General features: G+C 40.4%; 1 protein-coding gene across 2 annotated transcripts; it reads right to left on the bottom strand.

Annotated features, from left to right (window-relative positions):
- Positions 1 to 31: 31 nt before the first annotated feature.
- LOC146663706 (vinculin) lies at positions 32 to 27,967 on the bottom strand. Of its 2 annotated transcripts, none has more exons than XM_085416562.1 (21): positions 27,600 to 27,967; positions 14,753 to 14,823; positions 11,730 to 11,880; positions 10,842 to 10,950; positions 10,530 to 10,652; positions 10,260 to 10,420; positions 7,339 to 7,432; positions 7,051 to 7,198; positions 6,374 to 6,527; positions 6,104 to 6,279; positions 5,423 to 5,613; positions 4,378 to 4,577; positions 3,920 to 4,048; positions 3,631 to 3,780; positions 3,373 to 3,481; positions 2,978 to 3,280; positions 2,769 to 2,893; positions 2,468 to 2,653; positions 1,959 to 2,162; positions 1,746 to 1,850; positions 32 to 1,644 (listed from the first exon to the last, which is right to left on the bottom strand). In XM_085416562.1, exons 1-21 carry the CDS (start codon positions 27,765 to 27,767, stop codon positions 1,498 to 1,500), a joined length of 3,204 nt encoding a protein of 1,067 aa, XP_085272688.1. In that variant the 5' UTR covers positions 27,768 to 27,967; the 3' UTR covers positions 32 to 1,497. The 2 variants fall into 2 exon arrangements, with proteins under 2 accessions (XP_085272688.1, XP_085272690.1); XM_085416564.1 differs by having other exon boundaries at positions 7,339 to 7,429; positions 27,600 to 27,964.

Below are 27,967 nucleotides of genomic sequence, written 5' to 3'. Positions count from 1 at the left end.
GAACAACAGAAAATACAGATCAAAACACCTCCAAGTGCTATAAAATGCTTTATTACAAAATTGTGAACGATGCCTAAGCAAATCCACATTCAGGCCCATTTAACCCCAGCTACATTGCATAATTTGAAGATCTGCTAAGTTTTGCATAGAGCATAACGTGACTAAAAGTAAGTCATAAACCGGGAACATTTTAAAGAAGAATCATGTACAGCAAGTGTTTCAAGGAAATCAACACAATGACACCTGGTACAAAATGATACAAAACATCTTAAAATGAAAATTGTATCAATTGCAAATAAAGTTTATTTCCCAAGGCACATCAGTTGGCATTAGGTACTTAAAATGAGACATTCACACCAATAGTCTTCAAATATTTTAAAGTTTCAACTACTGTAGCCCCAAGAAGTGGCCATTTAATTTTAGTGTATCAGGACATCTTTAGACAGACGTGAGAATATAAAAAGAAGATTTCACCAGCTGCAGACACTGTGCTTGTATGACTTTCCCTTGGCTACCTAAGAAGTGTGCTATTCATATATTACAAAAATGATTGTGCACAACAAAGATATGAGACGTACAATAATGTTGAGTGAAAAACAACAAAGAAAACAACAGGCTGGATGACTTTCTCTAAAGAAGGCAAAGCTTTGCTGGGAAGATTAGAGTAATAACTTTTTGGCTATTAAGCCGCATAGTGTAGCATAAGCCTGTTTATTGCATGTAATCTCAACGCACCGTGTTAAACAAAAAGAGTTGAATGAGTCAATGCAGGCCTAAAAGCTCTGCCGGCTCTTAAAATTCGTTTTTTTCCTTTCAGTCAGGTACATCTTAAAACTATCCCTTAAAGTCAAATAAGTATTGCTGACCAAAGAAAGACTTGAAATCGTTGCAGGATGTCTTTGGCAAAAGCAAATACAGACTGCTACAACGGCATAAGCAAAACAGTGTTTCTCTTTCAGTTGTCATAATACAGAATAGTGTAAACAGACAAAATACTGCTGAATAGATGCATGCACTCAGCGCAGGTGTATAATGTGTATAATGTACTTGTAACAACTCCCCAGGTTCATGTGCTTATTCTAGAAAGAACGAATGGATGATAACGACAATAAAATTATCAGTACAAAGATAGAAAAATGTCTAGAGATAATGTTAGATTTCAATTTAATTTACTGTGGTTTGCTAGAAGAGGCCAGAAACAATTAACCTCTGATCAAAATATATATATTCCTGGGATTTCTCAAAATAAAAACACATTTTTACACACTTTAGAAAAAAAAAAGCTGTTCCCAGTAAGATTATAAGCCATAACTCACATTGAAAAGTCCCACCGTTTACATTATATCAGAACAGCAACTGTTACAGACAGGACGTGGGACCAAGAGAAACTCTTCCAATATTAGGATGTGGGACACTGATATCATAACTCTGGTAAAGTATGTATCTGTCCATTCAAAGTCCTCCTGGACCGGCATGAACAATGGCCCTTCTCTTCTCTTACTGGTACCAGGGGGTCTTTCTGACCCAGTGGAGGGTGAAACCTGCATCTGTCCGGATCTTGATGGAAGCTGCCTCAGCCTCTCTGACAGTCTCCTTCACAGACTGCATCAGGTTCTGAGCATTGTGGACCAACATCTCAGTAGCCTGAAAGGAGAAATGAAAATGGACACAAATGGAGATTCGAATGATACTTTTCTCAGAGGTTAATTCAGTGAAATGGCACCCTGATGTCAAACTCTGCTCACCTGCTCTGACTCCTCTTCGCTGATGTTGGTACGACCCAACATGGTGGCCTTGACTGTCGACAGGATTTTGAGCTGAGTGCTGATAGTGGGAATGCGCTCGCACACCTTAAAGGAGATTAGAAACATTACTTATAAAAATACGTCAAACTGTCTGTGCAAACTGGGAAAAAGAGGTAATGGTTGAACCACATGATGAAGACAACTTAAACTGACCTGCAGCAGGTTGGTCCGGATACGTTTGTCAGTGCACTGCTTGGCCACCTCCTTAGCCAGCCGTGTGACCTCATCAGAAGCCTTAGCGATGTCTTTGGCGCACTGGATGAGTGCACGCTTGTTTCCGCTGCCTCCACGCACCAGACGTGACATCTCCGCCATGAGAAGGGCCATTCGTTTGGCAGCGCCAATGATATCATTTCCCTACAAGGCACAGAAAGAACATAATCAAAGTTTAAAAAAAACAAACATCTCTGCAATGCATCTTATCACTTCCTCTTGTGGTATGTCGAACTGGCAGGGAAACCTGCTTTTAGTGTTTCAAAGAAAGATCTTTAGAACGCTCATAACAAACGAATGAAATTAGAGTCATTAGAACTCCTTAGAAATTATTTTCACAACACCAGAATGTGCTTGGGCTCAGGTTAGGCTCTTATTGACCTAAATGTAAAAGGAATCAGCAAACCTCTGGTATCGTCACATCTGCTGGGTTTATAGTGTTGACCTACTTTGCTGGACCATTTGCGGGCTTCATCGTGAAGCTGCCTCGCAGCCACCATCATGGGCTCATTAACCATGTCACCAGCCTTCTGCTCAGGGAACTCCTCATCTTTCTCCTCTGGGGGAGGAGGCCTTGGGGGAGGAACCTCACCTTCTGGGAGAGGAGGTTTGGGAGGTGCTGCCTCATCGTTAAGCTAGAAGGAAACAGTAAAACAATCGTGGTTAGGCGGTTATACAAATCATTGTGAACAATCAGAGGAGCTTTAATTTATTTTCCAAATCTAAAGTTGTACTTATATGAAAACTTACATTAAGCTGATCCAGTTCAGGAGGAGGTGGAGGGAAGTCTGGTTCTTGAGGTTGGAAGGCCTCCCTGACTTTTGCCACAGCACCAAGAATCTTATAACCAGAGTCCAAAAAGCCCTTCTGAAGACCTGGCAATTAAAACAAACACATGACCATTAATCAAAATGTGCCATATGAACATAAGACAAAACCTGTGAGAAACATAAACCTACTTGGATCCTGGATATTTCCAGCCACAGCCTTAGCATTCATCACCATAGGAGAGATAGTCTGGCTCAGTTCATCAGATGCAGCCTTCACCACCTCCCTGAATTTAGGATCCTCAGAATTTTCTACCTCTCGTTTAGCTACCAGGAGGATGCGGTTAGCTCTGCGGGCGATACTGGTAGCACCTGCGACCAGCATCTGAGGCTGGTGATTGGTCATCGCCACACGGCACTTATCCAGGTCCTTCTTTATGGCGTCCTCTGAGGCATCGAGCAGAGATTTGGTGTCGATGGCCTCGTCCACCAAACCTAGACATCCACAGGGAACCACAGGGAGTTATACCAGGACCAGGATATGAAATGATGTTCCAGCCGTTTTCAGGGTCTTTACGGCACCTTACCTGTCATTTTTTCTACATTGTCAATCCACTGGTTCTTCATGGTTTCAAAATGTTCATATGCTGCTTGGTTGCCGGGGTTTCTCAGCAAAATGCGAGCAGCAGATACCACCTAATAGGAAGGGGAAAAAAAAAACCATTAATTGGAAGTCTACTTACAACTGCTAAAAACTCATTTCAAGTGGTGAGAAACACTTAAGCTCTGTGGCTCACGGCGGAGTGGAGGGCAGACACAAACACAAACACTCAACCATAACATACTTGTGGTGTTAAGTCTCTTGTCGACTTTACGGCAGCCTGGATTCCCTCCACCGTGCTCTTGTTAGCAGTGCCAACAGCAGCGGCCTTCTCGGCTGTGGTGCCAAGCTTATTGGCGTGATTCTCAAAGTTGGCAGCTCTTTCGTCAAAGACCTACACATGATCAAATAAAAACAATTATCCAAAATGATTTCTGGAAGCAACAGAACACCCTGCCAATAAATATAATACAAATGAAAAAGAATCACTGCAGTGAGATCATAGTTAGTAGTAGAGTGACTGTGCCGCTGACCTCATCTCTGTTGGGGGCGTCGAGTGGGGCGGTAGCGGCCACTGCCAGTAACTTGATGGGGGTAGTTGTGTCACTGAAGATGTCAGACACCTCCTGAGTCATCGCCTCTTGCATCTTTCCTTTCAGATCCTGAGATGAGGTCAGACAAATGTTACAACCAGCCAGCACTCACACAGAGTTTTGCTGAGATTATAGATACACATCTGTTTTTATTTAGCTTCAGCAGCTGCATGAAGTGCATATTACAATATGATCATGGCTACAACACTACGTTACACTGTTTTTTATTCAAGTTTACATTTAAGTAAGCTTTAGGGAAATAAAAAGCTTTTAGGGCATTAGTTTCCTCCACCCCTGGTAACCAGCAGAGGGGGTTGTTTGCCTGCATTCCTGAGTGAATCCTGTCAGAGAAGCTACAGACCTGGGTGGGAATGACTGAAGAATGTGAGCCGTCTTACCTTCAGGGCTGCTTGGAGCTGTTGAGCCACAGCACGTGCTTGAGGGGAGTCCCCTTCACCGCGGGCAGCCAGGTCAGCGAGTTGGGCCATGAGCTGCTCTACCTGCTCACACTTGCCTAGCAGCTCCTGCCTGTATGGGCCCGGCAGGGCATTGGCCAGCCTGTGGCCCTCTGCAACTAGGCCACGTATGGCTGCCTGGCCTAAAAAAAAAAAAAAAAAAAGTACAAATAACAACATATTTAATTTAGTTTGGCTTAGAAAAGTTATTTCTTTGTAAACCTTTGTTAACAATTCCTTTTTATAAATCCACAAGCTCTATGTTTAATTTAATAGTGCATCTACAGATAACAAAATGGCTATATAGATAAAAACATATCCCTGACATAGTTTATTAGATAATAAGATTCATTTTGGGTTAATTTTGGATGTTTTTTTCCATTTTTCTTTTTCTAAAAATGCCCTGAAAATGTAAAAAAAAAAAAAAAAGTCCATCCTAATACACAAAGAAATATGCTCCAGTAGATGGTTTGGTTTGGCAAAGAATTGGAAGATTCATTTTACAATGAAAGAAGAAAAGCAAGTCAGCACATCTGAGAAGCTGGAACAAATGTGCTTTTCACATTTTCTTTTGATGAATAACAAAAGTGGTAAACCAAATATTTCACTTCCAGTTTCAGCACTAGGTAAGTGGATGCTGCTCATCGCAGCATTGAACTTTGTCATCTCATGCAACTAGCTGCAAAACAGCCCAGCTGCTAAAAAAATCAGATCAGTGTCTCTTTCTATTTCTCGTTTGCTTTTTCTCGGGAAACTACTGTAGATATTTGTGGAACAGGCACACTCCAACTTTGTTCAAAACCACGTAAGTTGTCCAGGTTTAAGTGGAGATGGGCCAAAACCAGGGAATAAGACAACAATGGAATGTCGAGTATGTGTATAATTTGTATACTCTGTAATTAAGCCATGGGAGCAGTGGAGTGAATATAAAATGTGTGAGAGATAGACAGACATGAGGAAGTCTGGAGAGGATGCAAGCCAGACTCACCCACACCGCTGTCATCCACGGTGGGATTGTCAATCCAGCGCTGTGCCTGCTCGATTTTTCCTTCCAAGTGAACAGCTGCCTTTGCAGGCCTGCTGTTGGCCACAGCCTTGTTAGTTTTGGACTGCAGGTTTTGCAGAGCTGTTGCAATTTGTTTAGCCAAAGCTCTGGCTTCAGGCGTGTCACCTTTGCCCCTAGAAAGAATTAAAAACAGCAACCTAATTTATCACAAAGTTATGGCTGGAATGAGGTCTGTATCGCAATTAAATCTGGAGTTCACCTACAAATATGGTCAAATGAGAACTTTTTACTTAAAAAAAAATCGCAGGTGCAGCCCATCATCCATATGTACAATGCTGCATATGAACAGCTCCAAACTGTCAAATTATAGTATGAAATTGGTAGCTGACAACCGTGACTGTACACATTTCTCATTTTTTCCTGCATACATAAAAAGAAACACCAATACCGTTTCCTCGCAACGAAAAGTAAACAGCAGGGATTTGATGATGATGACAGTAGCAAATGATTTAAGGGGTGAAAAAAGCATCTGAACAACTGTAGTAAAGTGTGAACGCACACCAGTTGGATTAGGGAGACACAGAGCCATCAATCTCACGCTTCACGTGTGGAAAAACAAACCAGCATAAAGCTGTCCCATTTTTCAGCCGGTCTTTAACTTACTGTCTTCTGAGATCAGACAGCTTGGCAGTCATGGCAGCGATCTCTCCAACAGAGCGCATGATGTCATCTCTTTCTTTGGGGTCTTCGCACATGTCAGCAATCTTTCTGGCCTCCATGAGCACCGCCTTGACATTCTCCTCTCCCTCTGTTCCACTGTTAGGGTCTGCAAGCCAATTCTGCAACAAGACAAAACACATGCACACAAAATAATCAAAACCATCAAATTGCACTGAACTGTCTGAAGCCATGTTTTCTGAGCTAACGACTCACCTGCGCAGCATCGATCCTTTTGGCGATGGCCTGCTTGGAGTTGGTCATGGCCTCCAGTTTCCGTGCAGCATTTTCCACCTTGCCTGTGAGCACATCGAGACCTTGGGAAACCTGCTGTGCCTTTTGCATGGCAACCGGGGATGCTCCATGACCTCTGAGATGGACAAAGAAAACACCCAGATTCCATTAAGTGCACATTTGCACTTCTTTTGATCTACTTGTTTGTTTTTTACTGCAGAGCTTAATCCATATGGCCCATTTGGTTAAGTAAAACTTCCACACTTAATGTCGTAATGTCTGATTTATAGACTCATCTCTGTTTTCGTAGAGGTAACAGCACCAGAGGTTAAAAGTGGATTATGGATTAATACCAGACAGCTGCTTTTAATCTAGTGTGACTCAGGGTCTCTGGTGACAATAACATTTCTTATCAGGTCTTATCACTCCCACTTCTGTACACTATAATCCCTTTAATATGCTTACTGCATTACAACCTTTATCCTTTGAAGACTGAAAATGAAACAACTGTATCAAAGGAGCACATTGCTAAAACACCAAATCAACACATGAAATGCACAATAGCAGAAATCAAGACTACTTGAAGAAAGAGGAGGACAATTATTTTGCAACAGCTGCAACACAAAAATGCAAAGCAGTGTTGTTAATGTGCACTTTACCTGGCTCTCATCTCAGACACCTGGTCTGTCATTTGACTCAGTGTCTTCGCTGTGCCAACTATATCTCTGCGCTCCTTCCCTGCACAAAGCTCACCAACTTTTCCGGCCTCATCAAGAATCTGCCGGATGGCCTGCTCACCTGCGTCTCCTAGAAAAAGGAAAAACACAAATAAATGAACTCAGAAATACCAAATACGTCTCTGAATTCACTTAGGCCACGCATAAGGATAAGGATGTGATTAGCTACAGAATGAAGGGATTAACGTAGAGGAAACTAAGGATTATTACCTGGTTGAGCATTTGGATCCCTCAGCCAGTTCTTAGCCTGAGCCATCTTTGAATCGATTAGCCCAAGAGCCCTCTTCATAGCCTCTGTGTCCTTTGAGTTTTGAAAGAAAGGAATATATCAATATGCTAAAAAGACTAAAATTACTGCCTCACTGTTATATGCTTGCAGCAACCAGTCAAGTTGGAGTTTACATCCATATCTGTGACATATCAACTGTTGAGAGTTTAAAAAAAAGATGCCGATTTTGTCAGAGCCATAAATATAGATGCTACAACAAAGAAACATCACATTTTGATGGATGAATGATACACACAAACACACATATATTCAAACCAGCAGCACAAATCATCATAGTTTCAAGGCATCTTCACTAGATCAGTGTCACCAAGTCACTAACCAACCAACTGTAAAACATGATGACAATCCTCCTTTCAGCTCCTGAGTTATGGAGATGAATAACAATAAACAATTGTGCTGTTTTTGCAGAACAACATGCTTAATCTTTGCCCTTTATGATATGAAACAACATCATTTCATTTTATTCTACAGACATTTTGTGGACTTTTGTACTACTGGCGGTCTGACTAATTATGTGAAAGACATAATGTCAACATATGACATCCAGTGATGACCAAAACTTTATCAGATTCTCTTGAGTCTCCAGTTCTCAATGCCGTGCCAACATATCGAACAGACCGAACAGCTGGACAACCAGAGAACATAATTCATTTGGTCGTGGCTGTCTCAGGCATTACAATCTGCACGAGGAGTTCATGAATCATTTTACTCTTATTGCAGAATCTCCATATAAAACATTACTGTCTAGAGTCACTTTATTTTAACAGTTAATCTATTTTTCTATAAATACTAATGTTTATGTGAATCAAATTGAATTCAGTTTCTACAAAAGCAGCTATCTCAAGGCAACTAAATGCAACTTCAGTTTAAAAATCAAGTGATCTGGAAGCTCGGACTTCTCACTGAGTCAGTGACTTCAGGGAAAATTTCCAGGCCCTGTCACCGTCATGATCAACTGTTAGTTATTTGAGTTAAATAAACATTTGGCATAATCCACATGCAGCATCGTTAAAATGTGTCACGCTCAGCCACGTAAAAACATGCCGTTTCCATTATTCTTTCCCTTTGTCGACAAAGGGTGTGCGTTTTTATAAAGCCGAGAGATTTTCCATTGTATCTCCGTCCGAGTGGATGGAAATACAACAATCTATCCAACAGCAACTGACTCAACAATGAGCCTTCTCTTTGCAGAACTCTGCAAATCAAAGCAGAGTCCTGCAGGAGCTTGAGCCAAGCGTGAGACCAGATCAGATGAGTGTTTGAGTTAACTTGTTTTTCAGGGTAAAATATCCTGCTGTATGAAGACTGACTACAGAGTTCAGTAAAGAGTTTCAAAGCAAATCAAACCACATAGGCAGAACCAACCTCCATGATTAAAAAAATAAATAAAATAAAATGTAATGTATGTTTAAGCTAGTCAAAACCAACTAGATGAAAACCATGCATGTGATTCAATGTGACTAGAAATGGAAAGAGAAAAAACAGGTACAGTCTACACAAGCAAAAAGGTGTGAAGTGATGATACCGGAGATGTGTGGGTGTATTACTTTATTGTTCAAATATGCTCAGCATGCAGCTGCTTTGGCATTAACTGACTATGTGTGTTATGTTATGATATGCTTTGCAAACATGCATTCATTTAAGCTTATATTTAGAAATTAGATGGGGTATGATTAACACCATTGATTATGTTGATGATGTTAAATGACAACGGATATTTAGTGTTCATGAAAATAAAAAAAACATTGAGAAAATGTGGTTATGCATGTTGGATTAAACAAACAATTAGCCATTCATAAAACAAAATCCATATCAGAGTTTCTATGTGCTCTCCTCCATCAGGAGAAACCTGATGTTCATGGCAAGAAGAGATGAACACTCAGAGTCCTCCCTAATGATGCCAAAATCAATACTGCATGAGTCAGGTCAATCAATAACCCAAGCAGCTGAAGACAAGGCTATAGTGAGGTTTAAAGGACAGAGGAGGGGGGACACACAGATGTTGATACAAAGTCTTACTGCAAGGCAAACAAAATCCCAAAAAAGGCAGACATTTCTGCACTTCAACCTGCTTTACTCTTCATCAACAAAACTCCAGTCTATAGTAGATAATAGTAATTGAATTTATTAATTAATAGTCAATTTAACCTCCTAACAGTCTCGCTACTGAAAAGCACACAAAGGCACTACAAAGCACAAAAAGCCCACTCATCTCTCATAAGCATGCTGCTGTACAACCAAAGGGCGACACAGGCAAGCCTTACCTTCTACAGGGGGTGAAGGGAGAAAGAAATGGTAAAAAGAAAGGAAGAGGGACATAAATTCAAATGTTCAGCTAGACATACTGACTGAGAACCACAACAGAAAATAGACAGAAGTGACACAGGAAGGAGATTTTAGAGAGACCCTGGGATAGAAAAGGAGCTGCACATGCAGAGCTGAAAAACATAAAAGAACCTAACACATTAACCGACTATACAAGAAAGAGAGAGGAGAAGTTAAGGCATGTGTACTTTGTTTCTAATTGTAATGAAAAAATCTCATTCACACCTGTCAAAACTGATACAGTCTCATCGTGATGAAACAAAGCACTTGTTACTAAAAGGGGGGAAAAATACAGCTGAGAGTTACCATCACTTTATGAACTTTCCAGTTCATTGCTGATCTTCTATGAGTACATGGAAGCAATATGGGTGCTGTCTTTGTTTTCCCAAAGCACACAAAAAACCAGGTTTAAACACAGCAGCTCAAACAGCCACACAGACTGTAGCTACTCGTGTATATTTACTGTGTAAAAGCGACTCTGTGGAGTTTCATACTCATATAATTATACTGTACGAACCTTGTTTGCCCAAGCATCCTCGTCCCAGGAAGTCAGCTGCAGCACTCGGATGATCTCGTTTATCTCGGCACTCATCTTCTCAAAAGTGAAGTTACGATTCTTCAAGGCCTCCTCCACTCCGTGGCTTTCAGAGGTCTTGGTTGTCACATAAATTTTGATGCCTTAAATACAAAACGGAACTTGCGATAAGAAATCGGATAATCCAAATAAAAATGGCTTCCCTTTTAAAGAAACACTGACTTGTGTAACAGTTATAAAGAACAAGAGTACCTGAAATGAGGATGGGCAGCAGCTCTTTGACAGTGTTCATAGAGTTGACGAGCATCACGCGATGCTCCTGATGCGTGAGCTCCTGCTGCCGCTCATCTATCATCTTTGCCATCTTCGTCATACCTGGAAAAAGGCAACAAAACAGAGTTGGAAAAATAACTATTTTGCACTGGTATCACAACTGACACTTACACTAGAATGATTACACAGCAAAAACAACTTCTGAATCTGTCAACTAACACAGCAAAATGTTATTTTTACACGCTGTCTAGTTAAGACTTCGGCTAAGTAAGCTTGTACTGGAAAACCGACCTGGTCCCAGGTTCTTTGTATATGTGATCAGGTCCTCCATAGACTCCACCACCTCTGCCACAGCCAAATACTCCAGGATGCCTCTGCACACACGGATTATTCTGCGAACCTATGAGAACAGTAAGAAAAAAAAGAAAACAACTACTTAATCTAATTCAAAGACAAATAAAACAAGTGATCATGCAAACACACATTCACACACCCCTTTCACATTCCCTCCAATTACACTCTGATAACACGGCCAACTGACATTCCAACTTCTTTGTGCTGCTTCACTCCAGCTTTATGTGAACTGCTGGAGTCACCACTACACTATGCAGGGTGATCCCTGAGCTCTACCGGAAAACATGATTGCAGTGCTGAATGATGACTCCTGCTGACTGCTGCAGACAGGACTGGGATGCCTGATGTCTGCATCCAGAGTGCTGACCTGCAACTTTTTTCATTTCACTCTCTGTCCCTGAGAGGAAAAGATAGATGGGCATGACAGATGATATTCCCGTCTGATTTGAGATATAAGAAGTGTTTCTGTACACGTACAGTATATTTATCTACGTCTCTGCCTACAGTACCCAAGAGGAAGGCCGGAATAGATACTATCCTTACAGCAGAGAAGCCTGTGACAGCAATCCTCTGAACGTCTAAACAGTCAATTAATAAGTCGGTGAAGCCCTTCCAAATCAACCGCTGAGCACAAGAACGGGAGTAGAAGGTCACTAAACCACCATCAAAAGTATGAAATGAATCTGGTGCTGTAAAACTGATATCTAGCAGCGTCACCTTATCAGTATTTTGTTGCCGTAACAAAACTGATGTTCTGACCTCCAGCAGATTTATTTTGGTTAACAGGTTTTCCATGTAAAATGAAATAAATTAATGAATGAATACCTCAGCCTCATCAAAGGTGAGGAGCAGGTCAGAGGTCCCAGACAGGATGCCCCGAGAGCCATCGATCAGGTAATCCCGAGCAGGAACAGAGTATGGATCAGCTTTCAGCATGGATGCAGCCTGTACCAGTTTAGCACACGCATTCTCCACTCTGTGGAAAGAAGACAATCCATTTCAAGAGCCTGTAGAAAAATGCTTAACACGAGTCATGCTCATGGTACAAAGCCAAGTGACATTACAAGTAGAAACAACATAAAGCAAAGACAGATGGAAGCCTTAGCATGTAGCCATAACATATAGTAACTGCAATGTAAACATAACTTTGTTTCATTTCCTCTTTAGTATATGCTTTTTTTTTAAAGAAAAAAAAAAATCACACCTTGTGCAGTAAAGTTAATGAAGCGTGAATCCTTTTCACACCATCTTCCATAAAGTGCATATCAAGAACATCGCAGTTCTCGCTACAAGTGTGGCAAACCACAATTCTTCAGATATTCATTTACATATGGACTCAAATGAAGTGATCCTCATAAGATTTTACTCTAATTGTTGCTAGTTGCAATCAAATGTAACCAAAACACCAAACAAATACAGTCCTGTGCACAAGTCTCAAGCCATCAAGAAATAGGAAGTGTTCTTAAGAAATAGGAAAAGACCTGACACAGGAACTGACAAATGCATCTGACTGTTCAGTTAATCCATCTACTAATTACTGAATGTTCATCAGAAATGAACTCAATGGAAGGTTGGCTCTCAAGAAGCCATTTTTAAGGCAGGGAAAGGTATACCAAATTATAGAAGAACTAAACTGAAAAACGGAATGATGAATGGTGACACGTTGGAGGCGGTATCATGGTTTGGAGCTAGAATTCAGCCAGTGGTGTTGGGGATTTTGTCAAAATTATAGGAATTAAGAACAGGGAAAAGTACCATCAGATTTTCATCCATCGTGTGATACCATTTGGAAAGCATCTGTTTGGCAACAGCTTCATTTTGCAGCATGACAATGATCATAAACATACTGCCCTTACATGGGGTTTTTCCATTTGTGTTTGTGCATTTGAGTAAATAATTGTCAACCGTTTTAAATTTTTCCTAGCAAAATACAAAGAAATAATGGGTGGGTCAAGACGTCTGCAGAGTACTGTAAATATTTCCACTCAAACGAATTCTTAACTGAAAAATGTGATGGCAGAATTTCTCTGGTAAGGAGCCCACACAAACAGCTAATAACAGTATCGTCAGCTTCCTCTATTTGCTCGCAGAAAATAGAAGTGTGTGAAGTTGGCAGTCTGTTAACCAAAAATGGTCACGTCATACTCTAGCTGAGCATACGCAGTCATTTCTTATTATATACCCTAACCAAACTTTGTTATTTAGTAAGGAAGTTATAAATACACAAACTAATTTCTTCAGAATAAAAAGTATAAAGGTCCTTTCACTGTATCTTTTTAAAATGATCTGGGGGTTTTCTCTATTTTGAAAACTTCAATGATCTCAGAAATACATTTATGCGATTTTAAAATCTATTTTAAATCATTTAAAAGTTTCGTTTGGAAAATGTTAAAGCACAAAATTAAGGAGTTACTGTTTGCTGAATGTCCTTTTATTCCTCGAAGAAAGACTGTAAAAAAAACTGCCTAATTAATTGACCTTGAGTGGTGGTCTTTAATGAAAAAACATAAAAGAAATGGGTAAAATTTGGTCTCATGAGCAGAGTCTAAGTAATCAAGTCTGAGCCTGGTTAAAAGCTAAAGCAATGTCATGTGTCGTACTGATTATGAGGCAAATCTGTGATAGTGGCTACATAAACAAAAATGGCCTGACTGAAATATTCATTCTGTAAACAATCTTTTGATACAGAAGTTATCTTGCTTTCACAGGACGTGATACGAGATCCAAGAGGTGGGGTTCCCCTCTGAACCCCACCTCTCGAGTCTGGCCTTGGTCCAATTTAACCCCTGCTTTACAGAAATGTAATGATCAATAGCTGCCTCCTGGGTGTGGTGTACTCTGTGACTTGTAAAGCAGTAAAAAAAGAAAAAAAAAAAAATGCAGGCTCAGCCATTTGATTCATTGTCGTACATGCCAACTGCAAAATATCTCAGCCATTTTGCACATCGAAACAGGCAGTAAGCCAAGGAACAACACGTTTCAGTTCCCACGGTATACTGACTTCCTACATTTGCCTACAGGCTAAAGGGTTCACCGGTAACAAGGAAACATTACTGCTATAGACTAAAGGGGCCAAGCAAGAGACAGTCGGTTAATCAAGTCTTGTGTAAGATAAAGGCTAATATATGTGCATGGCATCAAGGTTGACATGAATGTGTGTGTCTTTGCAGAGCCAGCCAGCACTGTCCTTCAGCGTGCACCAGAAAGAAAAGAGACATGCATTAACTGGATCCCAGCAGACACTATATTTAGTGAAGGAGACACATTCCAGCGCATGTGCTGATGGATGACGACAAGGTGACGATGTGACTTTGAGGCGCCAAATGTGTTGAGCCTGACGACCTGTGCTTGCCAATGCTTTTCCCTGACCTTGGGGTGGCCCATAGGACGCCCTTTCCCCCCTCGCTGACTGCAGTTTCTCATATAATAAGGATCAGTCAAAAACTGTGATCGAGACAGGCAGCAGATAAGCACAAACTAATGACTTAAGCAATGTCAAGCAAGCCAGGGGAACAAATACACTGATTAAATGGGGACATCTCTTTTCTATGTCAATATCTACATTTTTTCTGTAAACAAAAAGCAGCAGCCAGCGACTCTCATGAGGCCCCACTTCTTAAAGGGTAAAGGAACTCCTCCCAGATCTAAAAAGTATTTTTGTTACACCATGGCAAGACTGAGGCACTTAACATGCCATGTCTGACCTTTGCCTGGGCACAACCGGCCATTACTGCAACAGATAAAGAGAGAAAGAGATCCAAAGGGAAGCTGATGGGTTCCACATACTGAAAGAGACATTTAATCCAAGAATTTGAGATGTTTGAGATGAATTTGAGGCATTTACTTACTTGATAAAAGCTGGTGGCATGTCCCTTTTCATGAGCTGGTCTTCTGTGGTTTGTACAGTCTCCTTTCCCACCTGGAAAACACAAATGAGTAAACATTAGACACGCATAATGTAAAGAAACATGACATTTAAAGTAAACACAGTGTGTGCAATAGCACACCAAGCTGACCGTGATGGGAAGTGTTTGGGAACATACTGGACATTTCTGGCATGTCCAACTTTAGAAACTGAAAAAAAAAAAAATCCCAGCAATTTTTCACTAATCAATCAACTGCTGACAATAAAATAGATCCATCTGGGTTTTAGTGATATTAAAGGTCAGCACAATAAAATCAACAAAGTGTTATTTGATTGTTTATCCTACAATCAACTTAATTTCACTCCATATTTTACACCTTATCATCAGTGCACCTGCTGTGACTCTATGCCCCATAATTGGTCTTTACTTCGCTGGCATAGAAACTATAAGTGTGGCCAGGGACAGAGAGCACATGTGTACAAGTGCATGTTGGGAAAAGAGGTGTGCAAGCCTAAGTTACCTATTAAATAATGCATGCAGACTTTCTCCTCAGCAAATGTTTTACTTGCCAGGTACTCTGTGGCAAATAAATAATACAGGAATATATTCATCTGCCTTGTGCCTCAGTGTGGTGGCACATGTCTCAGTTTTCATGAGAGACAGATTTAGGAAAAGTGAAGTCAAAGTGTGGTTATTCTACTGGATTGTGTCCATGGGGTTCTCTGATTCCATCACACCTACTATTCTCACAAATTAGCACAATTCAAGAATAATAATCTAGATAATAACCATAAATAATAGCAAGGATACTACAAACCACTTAGTTACAAAAAAAAAAAAAAGGCAAATTGGTTTACTTGCCTAAAAGATGATACATATACTCTTATCTTGCTTTTGTTATTTATGTGCCTGCTGTTCACAGGTCTTATTATTTATAGAAAGTCTTTCACCTCTTCACAATATTCCCACAGCTTTTAGCCTGTGCAAAAGTAGTCTGACTCAACAGATAAATACTGGCCAGTGATATCACCAGATGGCATTAAAAGCAACTGTGACACATTCACTGCAGCCGCAAACTTTTCTGGGGCCTACAGGTCATCGGCCAATCTTTAACCTGACAGCTCCTGTCAGATTGCGCCAAAGTGTGAATAGCGCAGTCCAGTACATTTAACACAAGTGAGTGGGCGTGTTCACTATCCATGCTGCTCCCTCATGAAGCGAAATGTTTCCAGGTTTGGAAAACCTGTCTGACACAGAGTATTTAGGCAGATATTTTATGATATGATGGTCCCAAAGCTCACAACCAAAAATCCCAATAACAATTTCCCATTTAACCAGAAGGTGTTATGTATTCTTTCTCTGTAATATTTAAAAGCCAGTTAGCCATTATATTTACAAACTGTTAAAGATAGCACCAGTAATAAAACAGCAGACACGAGACACACCCAACACCCAAGCTTCAACTCTGACTAGTTCATCAGTCATGAGGATTTCTGTGAGTCAAAGCTTAAAGCCCCTGTACAAAATTTAAACAGGGTGGACACAGTCTATTCCAAAGCTTTTATGCAATGTGACCACAGTACATAGATCAACTGAATGTTATATGCATGAGTAAAAACTTTGTAACCACAACTTTCCTCCTTAGAGAGTCTTGCTGTTAATCAGGAAGTTTTTCAGAATGATGTCCTGTTAGTTGTGTAGCGAAGCACTATTTCAACAAGGCAGCTGCTGGGGGATGCCAGGCCTTGGTACAGTTATAATGTGCAAAGCAGCTGAACGCCTCCTTGCAGCTGGCCATCCAATGCCAAAATGACTCACCTCCCCCAACCATGACCTCAGCTCTGCGGGGAGGCACAACTCACCCACGTTGAGCCGCCATGGGTGAGAGATCATAGGCATTCATCCTTACGGAGCATACTGACCAGTTTAAATGAGATGCGTTGCTGCACAAACCTTTCCTTTCACATTAATATTGCACTACAAATCAGCTGAATAGTAAAAGTGTTGCAGAGTGCTAGATTATGTGTGACGGTGTGATTTCCTGACTGTCACACAATTTACTCTTACAAAGCATTTCCAACGTGTTTCAATGTCCTGAACACTTTTGTACCCGCTAGGCAACACACCAGGAAGTTCTTCAGTTACGTTTGCGGAAATATATCTGAATTTTGGACAAGACAAAACAATTTAGAGATGTCTAATTAGGGCATGGGAAATAATGAATCCAAATCCTGGCACAACTTTCAAAGTGTTTTTTAATCTCTTGGAAGTTCCTTTAAAACAGTGACTTCTGCTTTTGCTTTTCTTATTCATGATGCATTCCTGATGCTACAGTAAGCAATCCCAGTGAGCTTGTCAGTGTGTCTGTATACAGCCACTAGAAGAGCCATTCCAGATGGTTGACGTGGAGGCAGTAATGGAGCAGAGCACACATGCATCTCCTCGCGCTGTGCTCACTGGACCTGAGGGACTCTGAGTAACTGTGGGGTTATAAATTAGGAGCAAAGGTTGTGCCAAACCAAAACTAAAGCTCAGCCGGGGAGGCTGGAGTGGCAGGGAGCATACGCCACCCTGACATTCCTCCAAAGAGGCTCTGGGAAAAAAAGCCAGCAACAACTGATGTTGGGATATTTTTAGTATTTAAACTACTTACTCAGTGCATCCGAGTGCATTTCCTTTTTCCAGTCTTATCTTGCTTTAAAGCTTTGTCATACTTCTACTGATCCACCTGCAAAAAGTATTTTGCACAGTTGCAGTAAACTAGAATGATGAAAAAAAATGTAGCTTCCTTGTGGTTTCAGCAGCTACTTGATTAAATTATTTGCTCATCAGCCCTAACAGGAACAAAGCATATGAATGCTGAAGGTCTTTTATCAACAGCTATATGAGATTATTTGCATATATGGTCTACTATTTATAGATTACTTTCACTCCTTTATATCAGTGTGCTTCGAGTACTTGTTAGGTGGGTTAGGTAAATAAATCTATTATGTCAAGGGGGCTCAAGCAGCTCATGAACGACTTTCCAAGGTAAGGGTGATTGTGTAAGCTCTTCACAGAACTGTTAAAACAACACTGCTATTTATTGAAGCTCAAGTCAAGTTTAGACATGATCTGAAACTGAGCATTCATTTAACAAGAGCTGAGTCATATTGACCCCGAAGCGTCGCACAGGAGTCTCTGAAACTGAGCAAATTTAAATTTCTTGATACTGTCACTGTCTTCCTTTCCTTCCTCCCTTGTCGTGCCTCTTCCTGTTGTGTGAAGTTCAAAAATTGTTTTGCACCAGCGATCCAAACAATTTGATGTAAAAATAGAACTGTAACCAAAGTTTACAACGCTTGTTGTCGAGCAGTTTGTGATGCCTGGCCTCTTTTACTATTTTGAGCCTCTGTCGTGATTTTGGACCACATTCCTGTGACGGCAGCAAAGCCCTAGTTTGACATTAGGGTTACAGCTTGTGATTATTTATCTCTTGATTTGTCTCCTGGGGTCTTTTGTTGGCCTAAGAGATTAATAGTTTCTTCTGTAAAACAATAGAAGATAATGTCCTTCACTAGTTACCAAAGCCAAGAATGGCCTGTAATTACAAGTCTTGTCCGACAGCAACAAAAGTTGAAATGCAAGGATATTTAATTTATAACAAATCAAACTTAATATAAAGAATAATACTGAACTGAGACCCCTGAAGCCTATACTTTGTATTTCTTTTTTCCAGATTACTTTTCTGTCAATTTTATGGTATTTTCCCCCCATTAAATTATTGATATCAAGACTTGGGGAAACAATGACATGAGGATGTCCGGTCACCAGTCATTAGTAATTAAAGCTATGACAGCCAACCCAAACCACAATAAAAATCCTCTATTTCTTGAATAGAATCTTGCAAAACAATTTAAAGAAGCACAGCTGTTCCCTCCCAGCATCTTTTTAAAGCCTTCCACAGATTTAGTGTCATCTTCTTCCAAGCTGCCATTACAACACTTTTAGCTGTGTGTCCCATTTGAGCCTAGAGTGGAAACACTGGCACTCCTGTGTTGTGAAGTAGCTTGATAAAGTGGCTGCTCCTTTAGCACAGACTCTGCATTGTTGACAGGAGCCCATCACTCTTTCTCGAGAAGAAAGGCGACTCTGAAAGCCTCCAGACTGCCAAGACACAGCCTGCCTTTCTCACGTCGGGCAGTTTTAACACAATACTGCGTTAGTCATGGGGACCTCAAAGATCTATGACTGCAAAATTCCTACAAGCAGTGCTACCGCTAACCCTTAACACCATATAAGAAAATAAACTACTACACTTGTATTTCTCAGAGAGAAAGACGCCGATTTCCACAGTAAGTGTCTCTGAACTGCAATCTGATGCCAAAGCACTCCATTAGCTACCTTTGATCAATAGTCTCAAACCAGGGAGTCCTGCTTTTTAACATATCAAATGGCTTTTGACTAATAATGATTCAGAAGGGCAGCAGAAACATTGTGCTTATGGCATTATCACACATCTTCCAAGCGGTGTCCAACATGTTTGTTTGTTTGTTCTTATTTGGATCAGTAAACACTTATGCACGGTGTGTCCAAATCCTATCATCTGCTTGAAAGTCACAAATCAATTGTTCTGCTAGGAGAGGCAAAACAGGCTCTGTGGCTAGAGAAATACATCACAACTACTATTTCACAATGCAGGAACTTTGCAGCTCACAGCCTTACTGGGGAACAGCATTTATACTCATTGTCCTTATCTTAAAAAGAAGAGTGAGTCAATAAAAAGCATGTTGCATGTGTTCACTTCCACAGAACACGGACAGCTAAAACAACACATTTAACAGATAACTTTTAAGTGCTAGAGAGGAAGCCTCAACTTCACATTTGGCCAACCAATGACGTGGTTCCATATAAAACCTATTTGTCACCATCTGATTGATATAACTATTTCCATGAAATGTAGGACTGTAACTTTACTTTATATTCCATTAAACTAGACTACAGCTCAGCTTGTTTAGCAGAAAATGAGGGGGAAACTATTCTAAAAAGACAGTCTAAAAAGGGAGCTGATGTTTTTGTTCACGTTTACATGAAAAGAATATTAATTTTCAGTTAAAATACAGACTACACTGGTGTAAAAACGCAAACTGTTGAGTTTGAAAGAGTCAAAGACTTTAAATATCCATGAATCTGTTAAAGGACACAAATTATTACTGCCTCTGTTCTCCTACAAAATATAACTACACAAGGTACATCACAGAAAGCTGAACATAGCAAAATAGCCTCGAGTAGCAGCTGATGGCTTAAAGGGGTTACTAGAACTTCATGTTTGTTCATTACTCTATCATAACTAGCATGAATGGTGTCCACAACAGAACTAATCATAAAAAGAAAGTGCCGGAAGTGTGCCGAAGAACATGGTTTGTCTGACAACGTGGAAAACAGCAGCTCAAAGGTGGAGTGGCTAAATGTTGAGGTTTCCTTGGGCAAAATACGGTATCTCCAAGTTCCTTCTGATATTCGATTACAACATGGACAGATGTGATCGCAGTGAATGTACGAAAGTTAAGTTAAAAGCTAAGAGCTCAAATAGGGTAAAAAAGAGGCAAGTACAAGTCCTTGTCTACACCTGACTTGGAAATGCATTTTATATTTCTACTACTCTCTCAATATTCTTTCATAAGTTTCAATTGAGCAATTTTAGAAAGCCACATCCGTGTTTTAAAATACATTTGGTAATACTGATTGCAGTGTTTTTGGGGAACACAAACTGCACAGGAAACAATTCCAACAAAATCTTGAATTTTTGTTTCTTGGGGAAAAACCCCCCCCACAAAAAAGATCACCCCAGGTGCATTTTGTGATTTGTCATGGTGTGCTCTGGAGTCATAAACACCCTGCTGCTGAGGGACAAGGGTTTCCCTTTGCTTTCCTTTCATTTGTTCAGAGTGGGGCTGACAGCTGCTGGGTATTCCTGACTTGGCTTCCTGCATTTCCTTTTCAACTCAACGCTCTGCCGTATTCTCCTATCCCAGCTAATTTTCATCAGAAAAAGCTAAAAATACACAAACTTTGCATTATGAATTGATAGTGCATGAGCATGAGGACTAGTAAGGTGTTCTTGTTTGACTATACAAACATTTCACAGTCCATAGTTCTCACATTGCTGCCAAGATAATAGAATCAAATGGAGAGCTGCATGAAATTGTTTCCCTTGACAAAATGCAGGAAGTTTGAGTACCAGGTAATAGGAAAGGGTTTCTTTTGTTGGCCTGTGAAGCAGTTTACTTAATGAGCTCATTTGTTTCCCATCTCTAAAGGGTTAGAGAAGTGGGTGATTGAAATTGCTATAAACAAAAATACTCAAATACTGATCACGTCACAATTAAGTATTTAAAAATTCCCCTAAAAGCGCCCTCGTGTTGCATCCTCTGTATTTCTTTCAAAGTTTAAGGACATTCGAGAAGATATTAAAGGCCTCCAAGAGTCTTGCAGATGTGTTGTGCAGATTGAGCAAAAAGCATGAGGCCAGATTTCTCACACAACCCACTAATCAGTGACTGCTGCCGAGCCCAGCTTCCAGTAACTGCATTTCATAAATCAGAGTGATATTTTGTAACCTCCAGAGTGTTGCAGAAGACAGTAGCTTCTTTATCCCAACAAAAACTCAGTGATCTACACAGAGAAGCATCTCCACAAGTCACGTGATCTCTGCAAACAGGAAGAAACTGGATTTTTTTTTTTTTAACCTTACACCTATAAAAAGGAGCTATAAAAATAATGAGCTACAACAGGCCTGCACAGCCAACCTTAAAGGCTGGCTACTGACACAGACAAGTATGCTCTCCATTTATCCCATTAGGACATTATCAAAACTCTTAGAATCATTAAAAATATCAGTCTTTTTAACAGTGATATGTGCCTCAAAAATGATTTTACTTTGTCAGATTAAAATGACTGCTAAAATTGAAAGACATCAATAAAAAAAACAAGCATCAAATTTTCATGACAGGATGCTTTCTTTTAAACATTTTCAGCTTTACAAACAACTTGTTTCATTTTCTTGATGTTACCGTTACAACACTCATTTGTGCAACAAAGGCAATCGTTCTCATTGCACAAGCATATTGGTTCGGCTAGAAATCGACCAGTCAGCCACAGCATAGCCACATCCTGCAGCTAAAGATATGTATCAGGCTAAAACTTGATATCACTGACAAAAAAGAAGCTCCTGACATGTGAAAACATGGTCAGGGAGTAAAGTTGTTCATTCAAAGGATCAGCCCAATCCCACCTCCCCCTCCAAAATGGGATAAATTCCTGCCTGTTGGGAATTCTTCGCATTCCTAACATTCATCTTTAATTGAGATCTCGCTCATTGTCTCAATGAGGAATAACTACAGGGAGTGCAGAATTATTAGGCAAATGAGTATTTTGTCCACATCATCCTCTTCATGCATGTTGTCTTACTCCAAGCTGTATAGGCCCGAAAGCCTACTACCAATTAAGCATATCAGGTGATGTGCAACTCTGTAATGAGAAGGGGTGTGGTCTAATGACATCAATACCCTATATCAGGTGTGCATAATTATTAGGCAACGTCCTTTCCTTTGGCAAAATGGGTCAAAAGAAGGACTTGACAGGCTCAGAAAAGTCAAAAATAGTGAGATATCTTGCAGAGGGATGCAGCAGTCTCAAAATTGCAAAGCTTCTGAAGCGTGATCATCGAACAATCAAGCGTTTCATTCAAAATAGTCAACAGGGTCGCAAGAAGCGTGTGGAAAAACCAAGGTGCAAAATAACTGCCCATGAACTGAGAAAAGTCAAGCGTGCAGCTGCCAAGATGCCACTTGCCACCAGTTTGGCCATATTTCAGAGCTGCAACATCACTGGAGTGCCCAAAAGCACAAGGTGTGCAATACTCAGAGACATGGCCAAGGTAAGAAAGGCTGAAAGACGACCACCACTGAACAAGACACAAGCTGAAACGTCAAGACTGGACCAAGAAATATCTCAAGACTGGTTTTTCTAAGGTTTTATGGACTGATGAAATGAGAGTGAGTCTTGATGGGCCAGATGGATGGGCCCGTGGCCGGATTGGTAATGGGCAGAGAGCTCCAGTCCGACTCAGACGCCAGCAAGGTGGAGGTGGAGTACTGGTTTGGGCTGGTATCATCAAAGATGAGCTTGTGGGGCCTTTTCGAGTTGAGGATGGAGTCAAGCTCAACTCCCAGTCCTACTGCCAGTTTCTGGAAGACACCTTCTTCAAGCAGTGGTACAGGAAGAAGTCTGCATCCTTCAAGAAAAACATGATTTTCATGCAGGACAATGCTCCATCACACACGTCCAAGTACTCCACAGCGTGGCTGGCAAGAAGGGGTATAAAAGAAGAAAAACTAATGACATGGCCACCTTGTTCACCTGATCTGAACCCCATTGAGAACCTGTGGTCCATCATCAAATGTGAGATTTACAAGGAGGGAAAACAGTACACCTCTCTGAACAGTGTCTGGGAGGCTGTGGTTGCTGCTGCACGCAATGTTGATGGTGAACAGATCAAAACACTGACAGAATCCATGGATGGCAGGCTTTTGAGTGTCCTTGCAAAGAAAGGTGGCTATATTGGTCGCTGATTTGTTTTTGTTTTGTTTTTGAATGTCAGAAATGTATATTTGTGAATGTGGAGATGTTATATTGGTGTCACTGGTAAAAATAAATCATTGAAATGGTTATATATTTGTTTTTTGTTAAGTTGCCTAATAATTATGCACAGTAATAGTCACCTGCACACACAGATATCCCCCTAAAATAGCTAAAACTAAAAACTACTTCCAAAAACATTCAGCTTTGATATTAATGCGTTTTTTGGGTTCATTGAGAACATGGTTGTTGTTCAATAATAAAATTATTCCTCAAAAATACAACTTGCCTAATAATTCTGCACTCCCTGTAGTCATAGATATTAAATGAACACAGAGTATATGACAGTAGTTTGTGATGTTGCTAGAGTAACAATTATGGTTCGGGGCTGCACTTTTATCTCCATGCATCTGCTAGAATAAGTTAAAAATTAATCATTTGTACCTGATCTCTTCAGACAGGCTAAAGCATCCAAGACATCCTGGAATCTCACCTTCCTTTTTAGTCGGAAAACCTGGTGCAATCGTCTTAATAAGCAATTTAAAGGTATAATTACTTGCAACTTGCTCTCTGTTCGATTTCTAGGTCATCTCAGTTTTTTAACTTGATTACAGTACTTAAGCTTCTGCTCTGGAGATCTTGGACAGAGTTAATGGGGGAGGAAGTCTGTGCAACAGATGGTTTTCTAGGAAGCACAGACAATAAAGCAAATAAATGGCTTTTCTTTGAAACGATCCTATCCCGACAATGACTAAATAAAATCCAATTAGAAGGGTTCATCCTTTTCCCTAGATAGTAAAGATATACTTTCAAGTTAGACGCTTACATTTTTGTTTTCAAGCAGACTCACTTCAAGTAACTAGTACAAAACAGGTGCAAAAATGAAGAAGTTCAAAAGTCATTTTTAGGAAAACAATGAAATATGCAGGGAAAAGACACCAACAGCTAATGGACTAAAATAAACTTCTGTTTTCTCATTAGATAAAATCAAAGATAAGGGCTACACGGTGTATTTGATTACTTATGTAGGCTCTGCAATGTATGACTCATGGGACTGTGACCACAAGAAATTGCATCGGATCCTTAACTTCAGTGATCTCATAACGCTGTTCATGTTGTAATGTTGCCACAGCAACTGGAAATAATTACAGACTCGTGCAACCATTCATGCCACTGTTGGAAACATCTGATCACAATTCACAGTGTCCAGAAAGCCTGGATGATTTCATCCTAAGATAGCTGAGGATACACAGGACATTTTCATGTGCTACGACAAGCCCTGTTTTCATGTTAATTACTTGGCAGAAATAAAAGGTTTCTACACTAAAAACTTCATTCTGTACTTTTTTAACAACTGAGTGGCAGAACAACTTGACCGCTTAATATCTAAATATTAAAATGTATTACCGAGCCTTATTTAGCTCTGCTTTGGCTTTGTTTATTCAATGGTTTATTGTAAGTGGACTGGTAATGAGCTCTTGTGCTAAATCCACCCTAATCATGGGGTTAAAGGGAGTCTAAATTTACTGCAGTCCACCCAAAATGGTCCAAAAACATGTACCATTTAGTTCTTAGACCTGTCAAAATAGAAGGTTTGCTCTTGAAAGACAGCAAAGCAGAATAGGCTCCAGCATGGGTGGAAAGGGGGTATTATAAAGGCCCTTAGAGGACAGAAGCCTGTAAACATATAAATAATGGACACAATGAGGTGCAGACCTGTTGTTTAAGAGTGGGCACTGAGGAAAAACAAAGCGTCAGAATGAAGTAAACCAGATTGAAATTCTTATAGGCCATGAACTGTAATAAATAAACTGCGAGGCAATGGTAGGCAATCCCCCTAAATGAAACATTCCTTTGCTGACGCCAGAGTAATTGTCCAAATTTATTGCCCGACAAGTGCCAGGGGTTCTGGGCTCGACCAGGCTGACAGACTGCACAACACACAGGAACCATGTCTGCCTCAATTTAGCCTGTATGCTTTTCTTTCCATATAAGCCACAGTATCTGACAGGGCCCTCGCTTCCTTTGTTACGAACTCAGCATGTGTTTCAGGATAAAATTGACAGTCATTTCCTAACTAGCTTCCATGATAGATACAATGTGGTTTTGAGACATGCCATTATAACTACATCACTGAGTCTAAATATAATTGAGGCAACAGCTGCATCTGGTGAAGGGGCTGTGTATAATTTAATGTTTTAAAAAGATAGGTTGGAAACACATAGTTAATAGGCCCATAGACAAGTTAATTACCATGTGGATAGAAAAAGATAACAGACACAAACTAGATCTGATAATGTAGCCAGATTCACTATAGTGCATCAAGATTATGTGTATGATGACAGGTTCTATTTTTTAAAAAAAAGTGTGGTTCTAGGTCATGGGGTCAATAGCAAGTGGTTTCTGTGTAACATGAGGACACACAGAGCAAATCGTGACTCGTGACTAAGGTATGAAACACACGCAACTCAAAATGAATTTTTGCAGGTGAATATTATACACACAATGTCATATTTATCAGTTACTACAAATATTATCAGTTTTTAAAATATAACATTAAGCTTAATACTGAAGGGTTGCAGTTTTTACATTAGTGCAAAACTTCCAAGCCACCCCTCATTTCTTCATATTTGATGAATGACTGAATGCATGAAGCATAAGAAAGGCAACCCACTCAAGTGATGAACCAAGGTTGTGTCCACTCCACACAAAACAACTTGGCAAAGAATCTATTTTAAACTTTGCAATCTGACAGGCATAAAATAGTATTTTCCACCACCAATGTGATTCCCGGAGAGTATTAGATGAAAAAACTGATCCGAAACATGGTCTTCAGCTGATCCATCTACTGTCCACTGAAGCCTCATTAGAAATGTTCTGAGTGGAAGGGTGGCTTTCAAGAAACCATTACGGGGAAGGGAAACAGGAACAAAACGCTGAGTTATGCCAAATTACACAAGACCTGGACTGAAAAATTAGTGGTAACAGGTCTTGTTGAAGTGATGAAATATTTGGTTCAATATTTAAAGAGGAGGTCAGGAAGCAAAAGGCAGCCATGTGAAACAAGGTGGAGGCTCCTTCATGGTTTGGGTCTGCATTTCAGCCAGCAGTCTTGGAGAGCTTGTCAAAACTGAATGAATTATGAAGGCAGAGAATTACCATTCAATTTCAATCCACCATCCAGTACCATCTGGAAGCATTTAATTGGCAACAGCTTTATTTTACAGCATGACAATGATCCTAAACATACTGCCATAGTACTCAAAGAAAAACACAGCGGCACACTATCTGTCATGGATTGGCCTCCCCAGAGCCCAAACTTCAAAATTATTAAATCAATGTGGGATCAGCTTTACAGAGAACAGAACAAAAGGCAGCCAACATCCAAAGAAGAGTTTTGAATGTCCTTGAAGAACCCTGGAAAACTATTCATGAAGACTACTTATAAGGAAAGCTTGAATAAGAGAGTTCAGGCTGTATTTAAGAATAAAGGTGATCATAGCACATATTGATTTTAAAGCTCATTAGAATTGTATAAAGTGTGCTTTTTAGCTTTATACACACTTTATTTCCACACATTTTGAACATGTTTCGATAAATTACTGCACCTACTTCTCATTTACACACTACAGCTGAGATTCCTAGCCTGGTCCTACAATCTTATGGACCAAATACACATGCACACGCTTCTTACTACTTACTATGCCCCTTTCATAACTGTTTTCACGCATTAGTAGTGCACTGATAGCTGAATATTCAAATGCATATGATATGTAGTGCAGTGATGTGATTTGCAGAACTATTCATAGATGATCACTACAGGTGCAGCTGTTCTGTGCAGCCGAGTGATTAAAGTAAAAAGTAATTCACTGTGGTCCTGTACCTGACTCACACATTACAGCAGTGCCTACGTCAAGCTATGGCAGTCATGTACAGAGGAGGAGGCAGGGCATATCTTCAAGGGGAAAAGGGCGTCACTGCCCTTTTGCCCCGAGTTAAATAACTCCAAAAAAGTTTCATGGCATTCCCTAATCCTGCCATTGAACACACATTTGGTAACCGCATTAACACTCTGCTGAGTGAAGTGTTGTGTCCAACTTCATTGGAAAGTAATGGGTGAATGGGACAATGCGACAGGTAGCCTACGACACTCGCCGAGCTCAGCCAAACTTTACCAATGTGATTTTATACAGAGAAGAAAGTTACTCACCCGAACAAGGTTACTAACGGCTGCCTGAACAGCAGCTACGGGCGCCGTCAGATCTGGGATACCTTTCCCATCAACTTCACCTTCTTCGTGCATTATCACCAGATGGGATATCTGCTGAGCCACCGGCTCCAGGATACTTTCTATCGTCTTCGTGTGAAAAACCGGCATGGTGACAACTTTAGAACACTATCTAAGTAAAAACTCTACCACCAAAGGCAGTTTTCTCCAAATCTCCCTCTACAGAAGCCTAAAACAATCCACGCACGATCTTTTCCCCCCCAGGATAGTCCTCCCGACTACAAGTACAATGAAAACATGAACGCGAAAAAACTCCCAGCCAGAGAGTGAGCGCGAGCAACCTAAACGTC

The sequence above is a fragment of the Rhamphochromis longiceps genome, linkage group LG8, assembly GCF_057381845.1.
Source record: "Rhamphochromis longiceps isolate RC_006_pf linkage group LG8, R_longiceps_female_GT1.1, whole genome shotgun sequence".
NCBI classification, from domain to species: Eukaryota; Metazoa; Chordata; class Actinopteri; order Cichliformes; family Cichlidae; genus Rhamphochromis; species Rhamphochromis longiceps.
The sequence above is the reverse complement of the archived record's forward strand: the minus strand, read 5'-3'. Positions and strand labels throughout refer to the sequence as shown.

Excerpts from the sequence above, each read along its gene's own strand:
- LOC146663706 (XM_085416562.1), bottom strand. The coding sequence starts at position 27,767 with ATGCCGGTTTTTCACACGAAGACGATAGAAAGTATCCTGGAGCCGGTG. Across the intron at positions 10,421-10,529 it reads GCTGCCCATCCTCATTTCAG|GCATCAAAATTTATGTGACA; the intron begins GTACTCTTGTTC and ends TTTGTATTTAAG. Across the intron at positions 3,482-3,630 it reads CAAGAGACTTAACACCACAA|GTGGTATCTGCTGCTCGCAT; the intron begins GTATGTTATGGT and ends CCTTCCTATTAG.